The sequence below is a fragment of the Theropithecus gelada genome, chromosome 1 (assembly GCF_003255815.1).
Source record: "Theropithecus gelada isolate Dixy chromosome 1, Tgel_1.0, whole genome shotgun sequence".
Lineage (NCBI taxonomy): Eukaryota > Metazoa > Chordata > Mammalia > Primates > Cercopithecidae > Theropithecus > Theropithecus gelada.
Genome location: NC_037668.1, coordinates 53,422,598 through 53,439,286, shown reverse-complemented (window position 1 = coordinate 53,439,286; position 16,689 = coordinate 53,422,598). Strand labels below are relative to the sequence as shown.

The window sequence follows — 16,689 nt, the reverse complement described above, 5'->3', positions numbered from 1 at the left end:
TGTTAGCCAGGATGGTCTCGATCTCCTGACCTCGTGATCCGCCCGTCTCGGCCTCCCAAAGTGCTGGGATTACAGGCTTGAGCCACCGCGCCCGGCCATCTCGCTGTGCCACATTCTTATGGATGAAAAAACAGGCTCAGAGGTGGAGTCGTTTTCCGGAAGTCACACAGCCAGTGCAGGCAGGTCTGGGATTTCTGCCTCATTCCCATAGACCTTTTTCTACAGCAGGGTCTGGGGACCTGGTCTGGGCTGCCTGTTGGTACAATACGAACCGCTGGGACCAGCAGTGCCTGGCCCATGGGCAAGGCCATGCCAAGGCAGTTCAGTGTCCTGGGTGTCACAGCTGTGACTGGAAAGGTGCCTCTTTCCCCTGGCTGGGCCTGGCACCCAGCACCCTCCCCACCCTGGGAAGGCTGCCTGGGCCACAGCTGTATGCTTTCCCACTCACCCTCAGTTCTTGACTGCAGGCCAGACTGCCTCTCCCCCACCTCTTTAATTTCCACTCGCCCTGTACCTCCAGCATCTCACGGCACCACGCCTCCCGAGGGTAACCCACTCTGCCACTCAGCTGTGACTGGCTCTAGGGAGGACCTGAGTCATCCAGGGGCCCGCCGAGGTCAAGCTGGGGGGTGGGGGTGGAAGGCCTTGGAGAGGCCTAAGGGGACAGCATGTTCCTGCCAGTGAGACAGTCACGGGAGTTTCCAGAGCTGCGAGGCCATCAAAGCAGGAAAACACCTGACACCCTGGACCTGGGCTGGACCCACCACCCTCACCCTCTGGAGTCGCACGCGCTCCCAGGCGAGCCCTGGGCTCTGAGCCCCTCCCTCGAGCAGCTGCTGTAAGGGTATTTATAGCCTGGAGCGTGAGGGGGCAAGGACACGCGCTTTATTTCGGAAGTGATAATTCCAGTTCCAGTTGGGTGAACCCCGGAGGACCTAGCGTCCCCTCCCTCACTCCATCCTCACCTATACCTCTGGGGACAGTACCCGCTCGCGCCCAGTCCACCTGGAAACAGTCCCTTCTTACTGAGTTCCAAGTGTGCAGGCCAAAGAGATGGGGCTGTTCTTCAGATTCCTCTTCCCAGCTTTCAGCCCCCGAGCTGCCCACAGCGCTCACCCTCCACATCCCGGCCGCCCTATGGCCATGGGAGTGACGAGTGCGGTGCAGCGCTGACCTCTAGTGGTCGGCGTCGGTAGTGCAAGGCAGGCGGCCAAGGCTGCGCCGCCGGCGCGCGCCGTACAGGGGCCGGCCACTTGTTCCCGTCCTGCTTTCCTCGCCCACTCCTCGTTTACCCGCACCCCTCTGCGCCTTGGCTGAGGCTCAAGGGTTGAACCTGACAACCTAGGCGTCTTTGGGTAGCTACCTTCCCGGGACTAGGAACCCTAGGAATGGGGTGGGGAGGCCGTTCCGTTTCTCCGCTCACCCTATCCCGCTGCCGCCCGCATAGGGCCAGGCACGCAGTTAATGTCTGCCATCCATCTATTCGTCAAATATTTGCAGCACATCTGCCTAGCCAGAGAGAAAAGGACATGAAAAGACCAGACCCTCGGGGCTCGCAAGCCAGTCCTGGGGCCTGACCGTGCGGGAACCGCGACAAACACTGGGCTGCGAAAGCGCTAAGGAGACCGAACCCATCGGGGGCGGGGAGGAGAGCCAGGCAATGTCCCTGGAGGAGGCAATGCTCTGAAAGACAAGCAGAAGTTAGCTGGGTGGAGAAGCGGAGAGCGGCGCTCCGGGCGCGGGGCTGAGCCTGCACTGAGGCTCCGCGGCCGAGGGCGGGCGGGCGGGAGAAAGTAAGGCCACGCCCCCCGGTTGTGACTGGCCAACCGGGATCCGACGTGTGGGCCCGCTGGCTGCCATGATAGGTTCTGTGTCCCAAGGGCGGAGCCCGCAGGCAGGTGTCGCTTCCCCTGGGAGCTGGGCTAGGACCTCCACTGGGGTCTCCGCGGGTCGCCCCCTAGGGCTTCTCCAGGCTGCGGTACTTCTTGCGCTGCACGGACACCGGGTCCTTAAACAGCACCGGGTCCAGACGCAGACGAGAGGACAGCAAGGGCATGTGGCCGAACGCTGCCGCTATCTGGTTGACGCAGTCGGGGGCTGGGGCCTGCGGCTTTGGCCTGGGCCCCGGGCCCCCAGAGGCCTAAGAGGGAAAGAAGCAATGGGTTAACAGGCTTCTCTACCCTTCCGAACTCCCCACGCCCGTGCAGCAAGAAAGACTGGAATTAGACAGTGAGAGGAAATCCTCCCCGCAACCCCTGCCCAATCCCCGCCATTTCCGACCAGTCCGCCTCAGCCCTCACCAGTGGAGCAGCCTCCTGGCGCTGCTTGCCATAGGGCACCTTGATAGGGGGCAGCTTGGTGACTGCCGCTACTAGGAAATTCATCAGGACGTCCACACAGGTGGGTGCCTCATCTGCCAGGGTCCTCAGAGCCTTGGGCAGGGAGTGGGTGAAGAGAGTGTGGTAATACCTGGGCAAAGGGAAAAGACAGGGAGAGGCTGCAGCCAAATTCATCCCCAGGCCCCATTCTCGTCCCTCCTGACCTCACCTCTCCCTTTGACCCCCATCCCCAAGCCTCTGAGCCTGGCTGCCTCAGAAAGCTCCCATCCCTGGCATGAACAGCTCTCCACTGTGCTGTGTGCCCCGTGGCTCATCTGCAGTCAGTGGTGTGTTCCCTGCCCTCTCCCTCACAGCTCCTTGGGGCACCCATCCTTGGGCTCTGAGCGCTGAACCCAGAGCCAGAATTAGATGGGTTCGGATCAGCTGGTTTCAAAGCCATCAAACATGGAAGCCCAAAGAACAGTTGTGGATGAACCAGGCTGGTACTGCTTCGGGTAAGTCTCACTTCACACGGCCCTCAGACAGGCCAGCCTCACCTCGCAGACATTAGGCTATTCACTAGTCTACTGAGAATTCCCTGCAGAGCTCCTGAGTAATCTACAAGAGGTTCCAGGTTATGCATTTTTGATTTAAACATGTTTAAGGAACACCTCTAAAGAGGTCTTACAGAATTCAGTCCCTGCCCCAAGACCGGAGCACTTCGGGCAGCTTCTGGAAGGCCTGGGATGTTCCCCAACTCATCACATCCACATTTATAAAGCATCAGTACTATTCTCTTTTTTTTTTTTTTTTTTTTTGAGACGGAGTCTCGTGCTGTCGCCCAGGCTGGAGTGCAGTGGCCGGATCTCAGCTCACTGCAAGCTCCGCCTCCCGGGTTTGCGCCATTCTCCTGCCTCAGCCTCCCCAGTAGCTGGGACTACAGGCGCCCTCCACCACACCTGGCTATTTTTTTGTATTTTTTAGTAGAGACGGGGTTTCACTGTGTTAGCCAGGATAGTCTCGATCTCCTGACCTCGTGATCCGCCCGTCTCGGCCTCCCAAAGTGCTGGGATTACAGGCTTGAGCCACCGCGCCCGGCCAGTACTATTCTCTTGTCACCCCACCACCAGCAAACCCACACACTGCCCTTACTCACTGCATGGCTCTACTTAAAATAACAATAGCTACCATTTGTGGAACCTCTGTGCCAGGGACTTCATTTAATGTTCACACCAGCCCTGGGAGGTGAATCCATCCCATTTTACAGATGAGAAAACAAACTCGAGAAGTGAGGAGATTTGCCCAGGATCCCACAGCTGGGAAGTGGCAGATCTGGGCCTTGAACCTGGATCCCTGGGGTCTAGGCTACCCTGCTCCGTTCGGGGTGGGGGTCTCTGGTCTTCTGATCCTCTGATCCCTGGGCAGGGTGGGGGTCTGTACCTATGGTAGAAGGCGGCTGTGGTGAGAACCATGGAGAATTCGTTGGTCCTCTCAGCAGTGTAGCCCCAGCCACCATGGGCCTCATCCCAGAAATGGCTTGACGTCAGGAAGCCCACCATCCGCTCTGGGAAGCTCTGCCACACCACAAAGGCAAAGTCCACCTGGAGAGGGACTCAAGTGAGCTGTGAGGAGGGACCTCCTAAATGCCTAGAACATCCAGAGAGATGGAGGCAGGGCCAGCCTGGCTGAGGGGCCAGGGCAGGACTCAGGGGAGAGGAGGTGGGAGCCATGGCTTAGAATTGGCTGGAAGTGTGGCATGAAAGCTTCTAAGGGCCACAAAAACAACTTCTCAAAAGAGTCCGTGGAAAGCCTCAATGAGTCTCCTAAAGAGGAGGCTGCCTGGCTTGCTGGGGTGGTTTCAAATGCAAGAGGTTGGACCTCATGACCTGGGGCCCCCCCAACCCTGGGAACCTGAGGGGCTGCCGGGGCCCTCTGGCTGTGTCCACCCACACTGGGCTTCTCTTGGGCCCAGCCCTCACCTCACTTGTGGAAAGACTGCTGCGGGCATCAAGGCTGAGGATGGCATCTGTTCTGATGGTGCTGTATGGGAAGAAGCGATCACTAACCTGCAGGGAGAAGGGGGAGGGGGACTCAGTCACTGGAACCTTCCCCCTACCCCCATCCAGTAAGTAGGAGCCAATCAGACACAGTGTAGATGCCTGGGCCATGCATAAAGCCTCCCTTCAGGCACAGTGTAGACGCCTGGGCCTCGAATATGGCAAGCCAGTGCAGAGCTCGTTTTGGAACCTGGGCAACTCATTTGACCTCTCTGGGTTTCAGTTTCCCCTTTGGTAAAATGGGGCAGTTGGTCTCTAGGGACCCTTCCAATTTTGACATCTGGGGATTCCTCCATTGTCATACTGTTGCATCAACTGTGGGAGGAGTGTCAAACATCCCTCATTTGAAAGAAACAGATCTAGAGAGATGAAGGGACTTGCCCACAACCATGTGGCAGGCAGGTGGTTCACACCAACCACGGTTCCCAGAAGCCTCCCCTTCCTGGCCCAGTGTGCTGCCCTTGGTCCATATTTTCTTAAGATCCCAGGTTTCTCCTCTGTTCCTCATCTCAGATATCAGCGCACTCCTCTGTCTTCCTGCATCACATAAGCCCCAGTGCTCTGGAAGCACAATTCACAGGGACCAGGGAGGGAAGAGAATCATTACTATTAGCCCTGCAGCTGAAACCTACTGTGTCATTCTTCAGCTTCAACTGTGGCTCAGGCCCAAGTATTCATAAAACACCCATGGGTGCCCTCCCCCAGCCTCCAGCATAGGCCCACCCCTTTCATGGCCCTCCTCAGCCCTTACCTTCCTGTGCCCATCAATGACTGTCAAGGGCATGGCTGTCTCCGGCCAACTGGATGGGAGTGGCCTCTCATTACTCCAGAGAACCAAGATCTAGAGGATAGGGGGTTGTTCCTGAAGTCTGGGGTCTAGGGCAGAAGGCGGGTTGCAGGGGGCAGGAGTGATCTTTCTCAAGGTGGAAGAAGTTTGGGGAGTCAATTTTATAAGCTGCACATGGGAGAAGGGTTTGGTTGGATCCAAGTTCCATTCATCACTGCTCTCTCCTTGCTTCTGGGCTTGTAGAAGGCAGGAATTCTGGTGACATGAGGGTAGTGACCTATGGCTTTAGAACTCAAGAGAGTTGTCTGTGGTAGTCCCTAGCCTGGGCCCTGACTCCATGCTCCATCCCCATCTTTTCTCGAAGCCTTCATTCTCTTCCTCAGGCTCTTTTATGACTCCCAGCCCAGCTCAATGGCCTGTTTCGAGCCGTCTCATGTGCACCCTGGCTGAGCTAACTGCTTCACTTCCTCTGCAGGGACTCGTATGAGTCTATCTGTCTTCTCTAGAAGTAAGATTTGACAGTCTGTGTGCCAGAAAATGCTAACCCAGTCTGAATCTCTGGGCAGAATCCTTCCCTGCTTTTTCTCTGCTCAGCATGAAGCCCAGGACCGGACCTAGTGCTCAGAAAATGACTGCTGGTAAAGGAATGAATGTTTCCTTCTCCAGCCTCCCCCAAGAGACACCTGCTTTTCGATTTCCATGGGGAAAAGGCAACAGAATCTTGGGACTTACAGAAGAAGGCAGCAAGAACACTTGGAAATCCTCCCCATTCCTCCCCTCAAAATGAGTGGTCATCCTTGGGGTCTGGAAGTCTTCAGGGCCCTGCCCTGTCCTTGCCCCCACCCTGGATCCCAGGACTCCAGCTGGGAAGGGGGCAGACCTGGGCACAGTGCTGGGAGCCTGCCACCGCCTGGATGAGCTTCAGAGGGGGCTGACCTGGGGGCCCCACCCAGATCAGGGCGCTGAATCTGCCCTCAGGGCGGGAGCCTGGGGGAATGAGACACAGGCTATTAGGGTGGGAGGGAACAGAACCCCATGAAGAGTGACCTGAGTAGGGAATCCCGGGGGCCAGGAGAAATGTCAGGGCTTGGAAAGGGTCTTGGTGGGGCTCTCCAGATGAGGCTGGGGCAGCCCTAGGTAGAACTGAGGGGACTTCAGGTTGTCCCGCCCCCAGGGCATACCCTGTTGCAGGTGGTAGAAGGGGAAGTCCTGGGGGCTTGTGGAAAAAGTAGACAGGGCCAGGAGTGCCCCTGGGGGACTGTTCCACAGCAGCGAGGGGTGAGCTGATGTTCCAAAGATCCGGTCCTGAATAACCTGAAATGAGAGAGGAGCTGAGCAGAGCGAGTGGCCTGTGTGTCCATGGCCACACCTCCCCTTCCAGGCTCTGGGGAGGGTGGCAACTACATCACCAGTCCTCTGGGGTCAGAAGCTGAGGTCTAGAGTAGGGGGCACTCCATGATGTTGCTCCAGAGGTGGGAGATGGTGGCAGGGTCACTGCTTCCCCTTCCTTCCTCACTCATGACAGATGTCACTAATGGGTCATGACATTTTTCAGGACTCAGAATCCCTCCAAACATAGCACCCCAGGCAGCCGTTAGTGGTCAATTGGCATTGGCACGTGCTTTGAAATCTATTTGCTACAGCGGTCTTCTCTACAGATGGGGAAACTGAGGCCAAGATTGGAGAAGAAACTTGCCCCAAATCTCACAGCCAAGTCTCAGATTCATCCCAGGACCATCTTCAAGGAGTGGGGGTGTCCCCAAATGCTGGGACAGAGAAGTATGGAGAGGTGACAGGGATGGAGCAGGAGTCAAGGGCCAGGACCCCCATCAGGTGAGCCCCCTCACCTCCAGAGTGGTATGGATAACCTTCTCCACCGAGGAGAAGTAGGCATCCCATAGAAACTGGGTCTGCTGACGCAGGGCGAGGACCCGTGCAGGGGACATCTCCTGGAGGGCAGCCAGGACCTGGGGCAGAGAGGGATAAAAGTGCCAGATAATAGAGCAATTTTGAGCCCAGGAAGTTGAGGCTGCAGTGAGCCATATTTATGCCACTGCACTCCAGCCCGAGCAACAGAGCAAGACCCTATCTCAAAAAAAAAAAAAAAAAAAGCATTCAGGGGTCACACAGAGTTGGGTCTGAATGCCACTTGGTAACCATGTGACTGTGGTCGAGCTGTTTAACCTCTCTGAGTATTTGCTCATTAATTGCTTAGTACATTGTAGAGGCTCAATAAATAAATGGTAATTACTATTAACCCCCTCTACCATTCTCAGGGGATTCAAGGCAGGTCACACATATATTTTTCAGAGCTGGACAGAATTTGTTTCATCAGATGGAAAAGTCTCCATGCGTTTTGCTTTCCCCCTCCAGTCCCCATGGAGGTGCTCTGAGTCTGAATTGTTTTGTAGCCTTCCCCTAAATTGGTATTTAAGCAGTCACAGGCCATTGGAGCTGGGCCCATGGGGATTGTCTGGTCCAGCTCATCCTGTTGTAGAGATGGGAAAACTGAGGCTGCAAGAGGAGCAGGACTTGCTCTCAGAGCCCTTAGGAATCTCTAGCTCCATCGGATCCTCTGGGAGCCCCAGAGGGGAGACTTGGTGCTGGGAGAAATTCATCAGTATCCATACAAGGCAGATAGGAATGAGGACTGAGGCCAGCCTCGATTCAGGATTCTGGGTCCCTCCCCTGTCCTGGGTCCAGTTCCCACCCTGTGGGCAGGGCTCTGAGCTACCTGAAGCGGGAGCCTCTCATCAGCTACGATGGCTGCCTTGGTCCAGTCGATGACCTCGGAGAAGGGCAGCTCCCAGCGGGGGCTGAGAAGCACTGGGATGCAGCCGGCCTGGGGGGCGGGGAGGTCACTGGGGAGCCCAGCCCCACCCTGCACATACCCCCCACCCAGTTCCAAGTCAGTAACTGCTGCTATTGGGGGCAAGGGGCAAAGAGGACAGGAACATGGGGTGTCTCAGGGAAGAGAGGTTATGGTTGTTCTGCAGAGTGTGCAGTGAATGGGGACACAGGCACACCTGAGTCCAGAAGTAAAGGAGCAGGCAGCTCACTGCCCCTTCTCATTGGCCTGGACCCAGCCAGCTCATGAGTGCTGGGGGACAGAGGACAGGTGATGCTCAAATTGGGGTTGTACCTGCAGGGCTTGGAGGAAGCGCGAGGCAGCTTCTGGACGGTGGCCAGAGATGAGGCAGAAGGTGGCATTGGGCAGAGTCTCCCCGCGCTGGGTCCTAAAGAGGCACACAGGAAGGTCCCGGTACACATGAGCTTAGACAATGCCCTTCGCCCCACCGGGCTCCCTCAATGGGAGCACCCCACACCCCTGCACCCCACACCTACACTCCCAAATGTGCAAACCCACTCATGCATATGCACAGTCGCACAATGACACACTAACACAAACACAAGCCTCACACCGGCCACGCGTCTGTGGTTGGAATAGGAGGCAGGAGCCCTGCATTCTAGCTCTGCCTCTTCCCTCAGTGGCTTTAGAAACCTCCCTTGCCTTTCTCTGACCTCAGTTTCCTCATCTGTAAAATGGGAGGCAGAGGGTGCTGATGTTTCCAAGGCCCTGCCTGACTTAGACATGCACGTCTGCCCTCCCTGACTCGGCCACAGGCAGACTTTCAGCACCCCTTGCCTGCGTGGCCTCTGAGCCCAGCCCTCCCCAACGCTGAAAGCCAGGCCCAAGAAAGGCTCCTCTGTCATGAGGTGGGCTGGGCCCCCAGCCTGGAACCACACAGGAAGCTGCTGCCCAGAGGCCCCCTGGCCCAGAGGACAGGCTTCCTCTGTTCCTCCCACCTACCCCCCCACTGCCACAGCCCAGGGCCACACTCAGGCTGTGTGTGCCTGTGGGGGAGGGCAGGAGTCCCAGCCTCCTCAGAGCCACCCCCAGCAATTGTCCACCCAGGGGACCATCGCCTGTGACCCAGTCAGGGGAGGGATAAAGGGAGGGACCAAGACACAAGCCTGCTCAGTGTGGGACTCATGACTATGGCTCTCAGGGTCCTAGGACCCTCCTCAGTTACAGCCTGCTTGACTCTGAGCCTGAACCTCCAAGAAGCAGACCTGGGAGTACTTAGGCAGCCTCGGGGCCATGCCCCATTGAACAGATGGGGAAACTGAGGCCCAGAGAGACCCAAGGACTGGCTCAGGGTCACAGATAGGGTTGGGGTGGAGCTGGGACTACAGCAGAGATGTGCCAGCTCCTGACTCCAAGTTACCTGAACCACCCCAGAGCTGCTGCTTTAGGGGTCTCCCAGGGGACCCCAGCCTTCTTTCTCCTCCCTCCATGCTTAAGTGTCCACTAGGCCCTCCCTGGAAGAAGCCACAAGTAACCACCAGGACACCCTTCACCTCATTAAAGCCACAGCAGAAGCCAACCAGGTACAGCCCCCTTCACCCCCAAGTCAACCTCTAAGGAACTGAAAACCTCTAGGTTAAGGCTGAATAAACTGCACCACTGAGCCTTAACCTCCCTTGATCCTCTGTGCCTTTAAGATCTCTTCTCCCTCACACTGGAGGACCCCTCCCTGCCTTGTCAGCCTGAGGAAGTCCTCCTACTCATCTTTTTCTTCTCAGACAAGCTCTTGTTCTGTCACCCAGACTGGAGTACAGTGGTGCCATGACAGCTCACTGCAGCTTCGACTTCCTGGGATCCAGCAATTCTCCTGCCTCAGCCTCTTGAGTAGCTGGGACTACAGGCATGTGCTACAGTGTGTGTTTTTCTTTTTTTTTTTTTTTGTAGAGATGGGGTCTCTCTGTGTTGCCCAGGCTGTCTCATACTCCTGGCCTCAAGTGATCCTCCTGCCTTAGTCTCCCAAAGTGTTGAGATTACAGATATAAGCCACCACACCTGGCCTTTTCCTATACTGTCTTAATGTCTAAGCTGAAACACCACCTTCTCTGGGAAACCCTCCTTGATGTCTCCAGAGATGGTTCTCTCTGCTCCCGCCTCCCGGTGGACTGCAGTAGTAATGATCCAAGCTAACCTATATTGAGTAGTACTTTGCTCCAGGCACTGTTTTAAGTGCTTTACATGTATTAACTCAGTTCATTCTCACAGCACCTCTATGAGATAGGAGGGGAGGTATGCACTGTTATTATCTCATTTTACAGAGAGAAAACTGAAACCCAAAGAGGTCACACAGCTCTTGAGTAGAGGAGCCAGGTAGGCAGCCGGTGCAGCCTCTCTCTGCTTAACAATGTCAAACAATCGACTTGCCTGTCTCTCCTACAAGGCTGAGCTCCTTGAGGATGGGGCTGTACCTCCCTCATCTCAGCATGCCCAGGGCCTAGCAGAGTGCCTGGTGGAGAACGGCAGCTCAGTGGGTGCTGCCGAATGCTCAGTGTGACACTAGGGAATAGATCTGGGACCAAGAGACCAGGCATCTGGGGGGTCAATTTCAGCAGAAATTCTAGTGATGGAGCTGGCTGAGAGTGCAGCCAGTGGGTGGTCTTTGGAGGTGGTGAGTTCCCCATCAGTAAAGGTAAATAAGTAGAGTCTGGATGAGCACCTTTGGCGGGGAACAGGGAGTGTGTTACAGAGGAAACTTGTGCATCTATGTGGTGACCACTGAAGAAGTCTTAGGCTTCTGTGACCACGTAAGGTACCCGTCATAGAGTCAGGGCCTCAGTACCCAAGGGTGGTCAGTGTGGCTGTGCCCATGGCCTCAGTGCTCTACTAGGGCCTGGCCATAGGCAAGGCCACATTGTGACTTCCATGTGCCCTAGGCACGTTGGCCTTCACAGTCCCTCCTGCCATAAAAAAAAATATAGTTGATAACTGTGTTGGTATAAAAACAAGCAATATTATATATTAAAACATTTTCTGCTGGGCACCGTGGCTCACGCCTGTAATCTCAGCACTTTGGGAGGCTGAGGCAGGCGGATCATTTGAAGTCAGGAGTTTGAGACCAGCCTGACCAACATGGTGAAACCCTATCTCTACTAAAAATACAAAAATTAGCTGGGCGTAGTGGCGCGTGCCTGTAATCCCAGCTACTCCGGAGGCCGAGGCAGGAGAGTTGCTTGAACCCAGGGAGTGGAGGTTGCAGTGAGCCAAGATTGTGCCATTGCACTCCAGCCTGGATGACAGAGCAAGACTTNTTTTTTTTTTTTTTTTTTTTTTTTTTTTTTTTGAGACAGGGTCTCTCACTCTGCTGCCCAGGCTGGAGTGCAGTGGCATGATCTCACTGCAGCCTTGACCCCCTGGGCTCAAGCGCTTCTCTCACCTCAGCCTCCCACGTAGTGGGACTACAGGCTTGCACTACCACACTCAGCTAATGTTTATAATTTTTGTAGAGACAGGGTCTCACTATGTTGCCTAAGCTCAGGCGATCCACCCGCCTCAGCCTCCCAAAGTGCTGGGATCACAGGCGTGAGCCACTGTACCCAGCCCTGATTTTCAAAAAATGAAAATATTTTCATGAGCCTATAAAAGTATCATGGGCCCTAGGTACTGACTGCGCCCCTTGTTCCCAATGGATACAGCCTGGGGGACTTTAAAGCATGCATCAAATTTATGTTAAAAAATGGGGGAGAATATACATATTGCTTGTACACATGCAGAGTTTCTCAGAAAAGACACATAAGAAACTGGAAGCGGTGTTTGGCTCCAGGCAGGAAAACTGGGTGGCCGGGAGACAGGGATAGAAGGGAGGCTTTTCACTCTATGCCCTTTTGTGCCTTTGGAATTTTGTACCATGTGAATGAATTACCTATTCATAAAAATGAATAAATAACAATTTGAATGGGTGGAGATTTATTCCAAAGCAACAAGAGACCGTTCAACCAAGGTGGAAAAACATGGGCTTTGGAGCCAGAAGTACAGGGCTGAATCCCAACTCCACTGTTTCCAAGCGCCTGATTAGAAAAGTGAGGGGCCCATGGAGAACAGGGAACCTTGTCACCCTGGGCTACTCCACTCTCTGGGCCTCAGTTTTCCATTCCCTGAAATGGAGATAATAATACCTCCCTTGAAGGGTGCATGACAGGATCAGCAGTGACTTAGGTAAAGTGCCTGGCACAGCACCTGGCCCAAGTCAGGCACTCCTCAAATGTAGCCTCCTCCCCTCCCGACTCTCACCCGGCTGAGTGAATGTGGGGCGGTGGCAGGAACTGTGAATAGCCTCTTTCTCTGGCCGGCACTTGTTTATTCAAGCTATCTCTCTCTCTCTGTCCCTACGCTGTCTGGCCCAGGCAGCTGCCTGGCACTTCGGAGAAAGTGAGGCTCAAGCCACTCCAGAGATGACAAGTCCTATCACCTTCAGGGAGGCTGAGGCCAAAGACCACACTTGAAGGTCAGAGGACAAGGCTGCCAAGCTTCGCCCCTGGGAAATAAAACTTATCAAAAATGCTACTCAGAGGGTGACCCACGCTAATTAGAAAACTGTGGGTGGCTCTGGCCAATTTCAGATCCATTAGTAAACAGTTAATGAGCGCCTACCTGCTGCACGCAGTTCTCTAACTTCCAGTTTCTCAAAGAAGTTCAGACTGAAATCACTTTCAGGTTCATCAACAATGAACTGTGCTTAGCGGTAACTAAAGTCAGCTGAAAAAAGAACTTCCTGCAAGCAAGAGTACCTGAGTGCCTCATCAGAAAAGTGAGGGAGGGCATGGCAAAGGGAGAGCCTTGTTGCCCAAAATGAGCTTCTGCCTGAGCTCTGAGCTGCAGGGGCTTGAGTGAGATCCCTGACTTTTCAGGCTCCCGCCCTGGAGACCATTAGGGATGCGTCCCGGCAGAAGGACCCTGGGGCTGACCGGGACAAGTCCATTCTGACTCCTGGCTGTGAGGGCTGCCTGTACCTTCAGGAGGTGGAAGGATCCCATTCCCACAAGAGCCCTTTGGCTGAGAGAAGTCCCGGGAGCCCCAAGCAGAGGCAAGAATTCCTGGGAGGGAGTGGAGCTCAGAATAGCTGATGTTGTTCCAACAGAGAACAGAGAGAGAGACCTGAGGGAGGAGCAAAGCAAGGATACCAGAGTGACAGTTCCCTGCTCAGGTCTGACCCAGGAGGGGCGGGATTCAGAAGGAATCCTCTGCCACCGGGGCCCTGGACAGCCTCGGAAGGACTCTCATTCTTGCCTGTCCAGCTAGCCTTTGGAGGCTGCTGGCCTGCTGGGGACACAGAGGGGTTAGAGTACTTAGGGGATAACCATCACCTGAGGCGCATCACCCCAACTAGCCCAGGTGGAAAAGAGTTTCCGCACAAGCTCACCACGTCCCACAGGCCCCCAGCCCCTTATATGTCAAGGGCCTCTCACTGGCAGGAAATTCTTCTTTAGACCTGACCTACGTCATATTTGCTATAACCAAAGGCTGTTTCCTTGAGAGGTTAATCCCCAAAATTAGACACAGGAGCAGCTTCCAGCTGTGACTGTGAGGCCCCTCTGAGGCATTTGATGAGGTTGATCATAAACTTCTGCTTAAAACTCAGAATTCTCATACTGAAGGCTTTGGAGATAGGCAATTCTGGATCAAAATACTGGCTCTTTCCAGCTGGGTGGCCTCAGAAAAATTACTTAACCTGTCTGAGCTTTCGTGTCTGGTACACAAACACTTAAATGCTAACAACTAGCGTATTTTATTATAATCATTATTTATAAAAGTGCTTAGCACAGAGTAAAGCACTATACAAGTGTATGTGGGGAAAAAAATATTAGGGCAGGAGGTTTGGAATGAGTCGTGTTTTATGTTTTGAAAGACCCCCAGGGGAAAATTCCAAAACCTACCTTAGACACCCCTTGTGTCGAGTCCCCATCTTAATGGAAGTGCTCTCTGCCATCTAACTTGGCTCCCACCTGCTGCAGCTGAGGCCTAAGTCTGCCAGGACTACCTGGTTCTCCCATCTCAGTTCTGTCTTCTACCCTGGTCTCTGGGCTTGTGTCTATTCCAGCCCCCTCCCATCCAGCCCCCAAGGCAAAAGGTTCACTTACTGCCCAGGTCCAGGGTCTTGCTCACAGCGTGCATCCCAGGGGCAGGCAGAGGAGCCGGTGTCTGCTGTGCGCCACCCACCCCTCTCCTCTTCCAGGGCTAGCAGGGCTATCCCGGGCTGGGGGCTGTGTTGCTGCAGCTGGCCAGGAGCCCCACCTCGCAACGGGTGGGCTTCAGGGAGAAAAGGGAGGGCCACATCAAAACCAGGCCGGAAGGAGTCCACTGTGGGGCTGGCCTCAGCTACCATAGCCTGTCCCAGCTGGAAGGTCTTGGGGCAGGGAGCTGGGTGGAGACGGAGGACCAGATGGTTCCTGCCCCTGTTCCATTGCAGAGGCATTGAGCTGCACTCTCCAGTCTGGGCATCCAGGCTGAGGAGGAGAAGGAGGCAGGCCCCAGCAGGGCTGAATGTGTGGAAGCGAGAGCCCTCAATGGAAGCCAGGATCCTGTGGTGAGTCTCAGAGATTGGTCCAGAAGCTGGGTACACGAATACCTTAAGGCCATCGCCCCTGCACTTCGAGGTGTCAAAGCAGGCTCCCCAGTTGCAGCTGCCACCATGAGGGGCTTGAGGTGAAGCGGCATCTTCTGGGAGCTCTCCAGCCTGGGAGAAGCTCTGCAGGAGCTCTGCGTCCAGCCAGCGCGGCCAGCCTTGGGGAGCCCCAGGCCGAGGTCTGGGAGGCAATGCCAGGCGGAGAAGGGAGAAGCCTCCCAGCAGGACAAGCAGGAGCCAGGAGGCTGACAGTGCCAGCCAGAGGGACTTTCTTCTCCTCCACGACTGCATGTGGCCACCCACAGTCAGGGCTGGGGAAGCTGGGAGGCCTCTGCCAGCAAGCAGGAAGAGCAGGGCCTGGGGCGGGCGACTAGAGCTGGGACCCACCTGCTAGTCCTGCCCTCTCATTGTACAGATGGGAAGACTGAGGCCCATTGAGACCAGGCTGCCTGTCTAAGGTCAGACAGTGAGTCACCAGCCAGGCAGGAGGAGGCCAGGTGGGACCCAGCTTGCTGGCCTGGCCCCCCTGCCCTCAGGACACTGCCTTCTTGGTTTAGACAACCAAGCCAGCCTTTGCCCTCCCAGCAGGGGCCCCTGCCCCTGGGCACTGCTCTGGCTGACACAACCCCTGTCCAGAATGCAGGGCCGTGTCCCCCTGACCTCCTGGCTGCACCCCTTGACCTTGCCCTCAACTGAGAGGAAGGCTGTCTGCCAGGCCATGGGGACCAGTCAGAGCTCCCACAAGGGGCGGCTTGGCCAGGGACGGGCTGGAGGGAGCTGGGCTGGTCTTCCCGCTCCTCCCCTTGCCTGAGCAGCCCTGGCTGCCCCTGTGCCCGCTGGCAGACACTCCTGGACTGTGGCCCCTGTGGCTGGAGCTAAAATTAGACCCTGCATCCCATGTGGATCATCGGAGTCAGCTGAGGTCACAGCCTGGGTGCAGCCGGTGTCCCCCGCCTTGGATGGCCAGGCGGGTTCAGGGTCCTGGTCCCCATCAACTCTGCCGCTGCACCAGCTCAGGAAGTGCAGCCCCTCTTCCCCGCAGCCCAGCAGCTGCCCTGCACCATCTGGCTTGGAGCTATCACAGTGCAGGGGCCAGGGCCGCTGTGCCAAGCCCCCCAAACCCTACGGTGTCTTCTCCCGTCCCTCTCCAGTCGGCATCTGGCCCATCTAGATCTCTTTCCTTAGCAGCAGCCTGGCTCCTCCCCTGCCAGCCCTGATTCGCTCCTGGCTGGGAGGCAGGGTCTCCATTTAACCCCTTTCAAACCAGTTTCCTCAACTGCTTATCAAACCATCAAGTACCACAACTCACAGCTGGCCATGAGCTAGCACAGCCTCTGTCTCTCAGTCCTCCAGCCACCCTCCAAGGCAGAGATTTACCTGTCATTTCTTACAGATAAGGAAAGCTCAGAGAGGGGGCGAACTCTTCCTAAGGTGACCCAGCTAAGAAGTGGCAGGGTGGGGATTTGAATCCTGAGCTCCTGATCGTCGGCCACCCCAGCTGTGGGCCCCGTGGCTAGAGCAAAAACTAGACTCTGCACCTGCTGTGGGCCATCAGAGTCAGTGGAGGCCAGAACCCGGGTGTAAGGAATCTCCGAATCAGCAGATGAGAAGGTCAACAGATGAGACGAGTGAGGAATTAAGGGGTGGGGGTGGTGGAATTGGGTAAGGTGTCCCCAACTGTCCCCAGGATCGGTCTCTTTTCCTTCAGCAGCCCCAGCCCCGATCTCCTCCAATTCCCAGCCTTTTACTCCAGTCCTTATGGAAAGTTCTTCCTGCACTTCACTCTCCATTAGTCCAGACCCCATGCAGGGATTTCCCTGGTCAGTGTCCTGTGAGGGGAGTCAGGAGTGGGTGATGTCAGCCACTGAGGAATCTCTGGGGTGATGGGGGAGACACACTCTGGCCACGAGGAGTCCTGGGCTGATGAGGGAAGGCACAGGGAGTCGGCAGACTTGAGTGGGCTCTGCCTCTTCTCCTGACTGCCTCGGGAGTGTGGGGCCTCTGTCCCCTTATCTCTGGGATGGGCATAATCTCAGCCAGGAATGGGTTGCCAGGTTGACCCAGGCCTGTCCCCTGGGGTCCCTCAACAAGGGGTGGCCTCC

General features: G+C 55.8%; 1 protein-coding gene across 2 annotated transcripts; it reads right to left on the bottom strand.

The window, feature by feature from the left end:
* Nucleotides 1-863: 863 nt before the first annotated feature.
* On the bottom strand, nucleotides 864-15,775 carry EXTL1 (exostosin like glycosyltransferase 1). 2 transcript variants are annotated; one of them, XM_025360227.1, is made up of 11 exons: nucleotides 14,103-15,775; nucleotides 8,305-8,398; nucleotides 7,897-8,004; nucleotides 7,010-7,129; nucleotides 6,344-6,476; nucleotides 6,043-6,149; nucleotides 5,127-5,216; nucleotides 4,298-4,384; nucleotides 3,759-3,919; nucleotides 2,301-2,469; nucleotides 864-2,140 (listed from the first exon to the last, which is right to left on the bottom strand). In XM_025360227.1, exons 1-11 carry the CDS (start codon nucleotides 14,876-14,878, stop codon nucleotides 1,958-1,960), a joined length of 2,028 nt encoding a protein of 675 aa, XP_025216012.1. In that variant the 5' UTR covers nucleotides 14,879-15,775; the 3' UTR covers nucleotides 864-1,957. The 2 variants fall into 2 exon arrangements, with proteins under 2 accessions (XP_025216012.1, XP_025216022.1); XM_025360237.1 differs by lacking the exon at nucleotides 7,897-8,004.
* Nucleotides 15,776-16,689: the final 914 nt, after the last annotated feature.

Excerpts from the sequence above, each read along its gene's own strand:
- EXTL1 (XM_025360227.1), bottom strand. The coding sequence starts at position 14,878 with ATGCAGTCGTGGAGGAGAAGAAAGTCCCTCTGGCTGGCACTGTCAGCC. Across the intron at positions 8,399-14,102 it reads CAAGACCCTGGACCTGGGCA|GACCCAGCGCGGGGAGACTC; the intron begins GTAAGTGAACCT and ends GTGCCTCTTTAG. Across the intron at positions 2,470-3,758 it reads ACAGCCGCCTTCTACCATAG|GTATTACCACACTCTCTTCA; the intron begins GTACAGACCCCC and ends CCCTTTGCCCAG.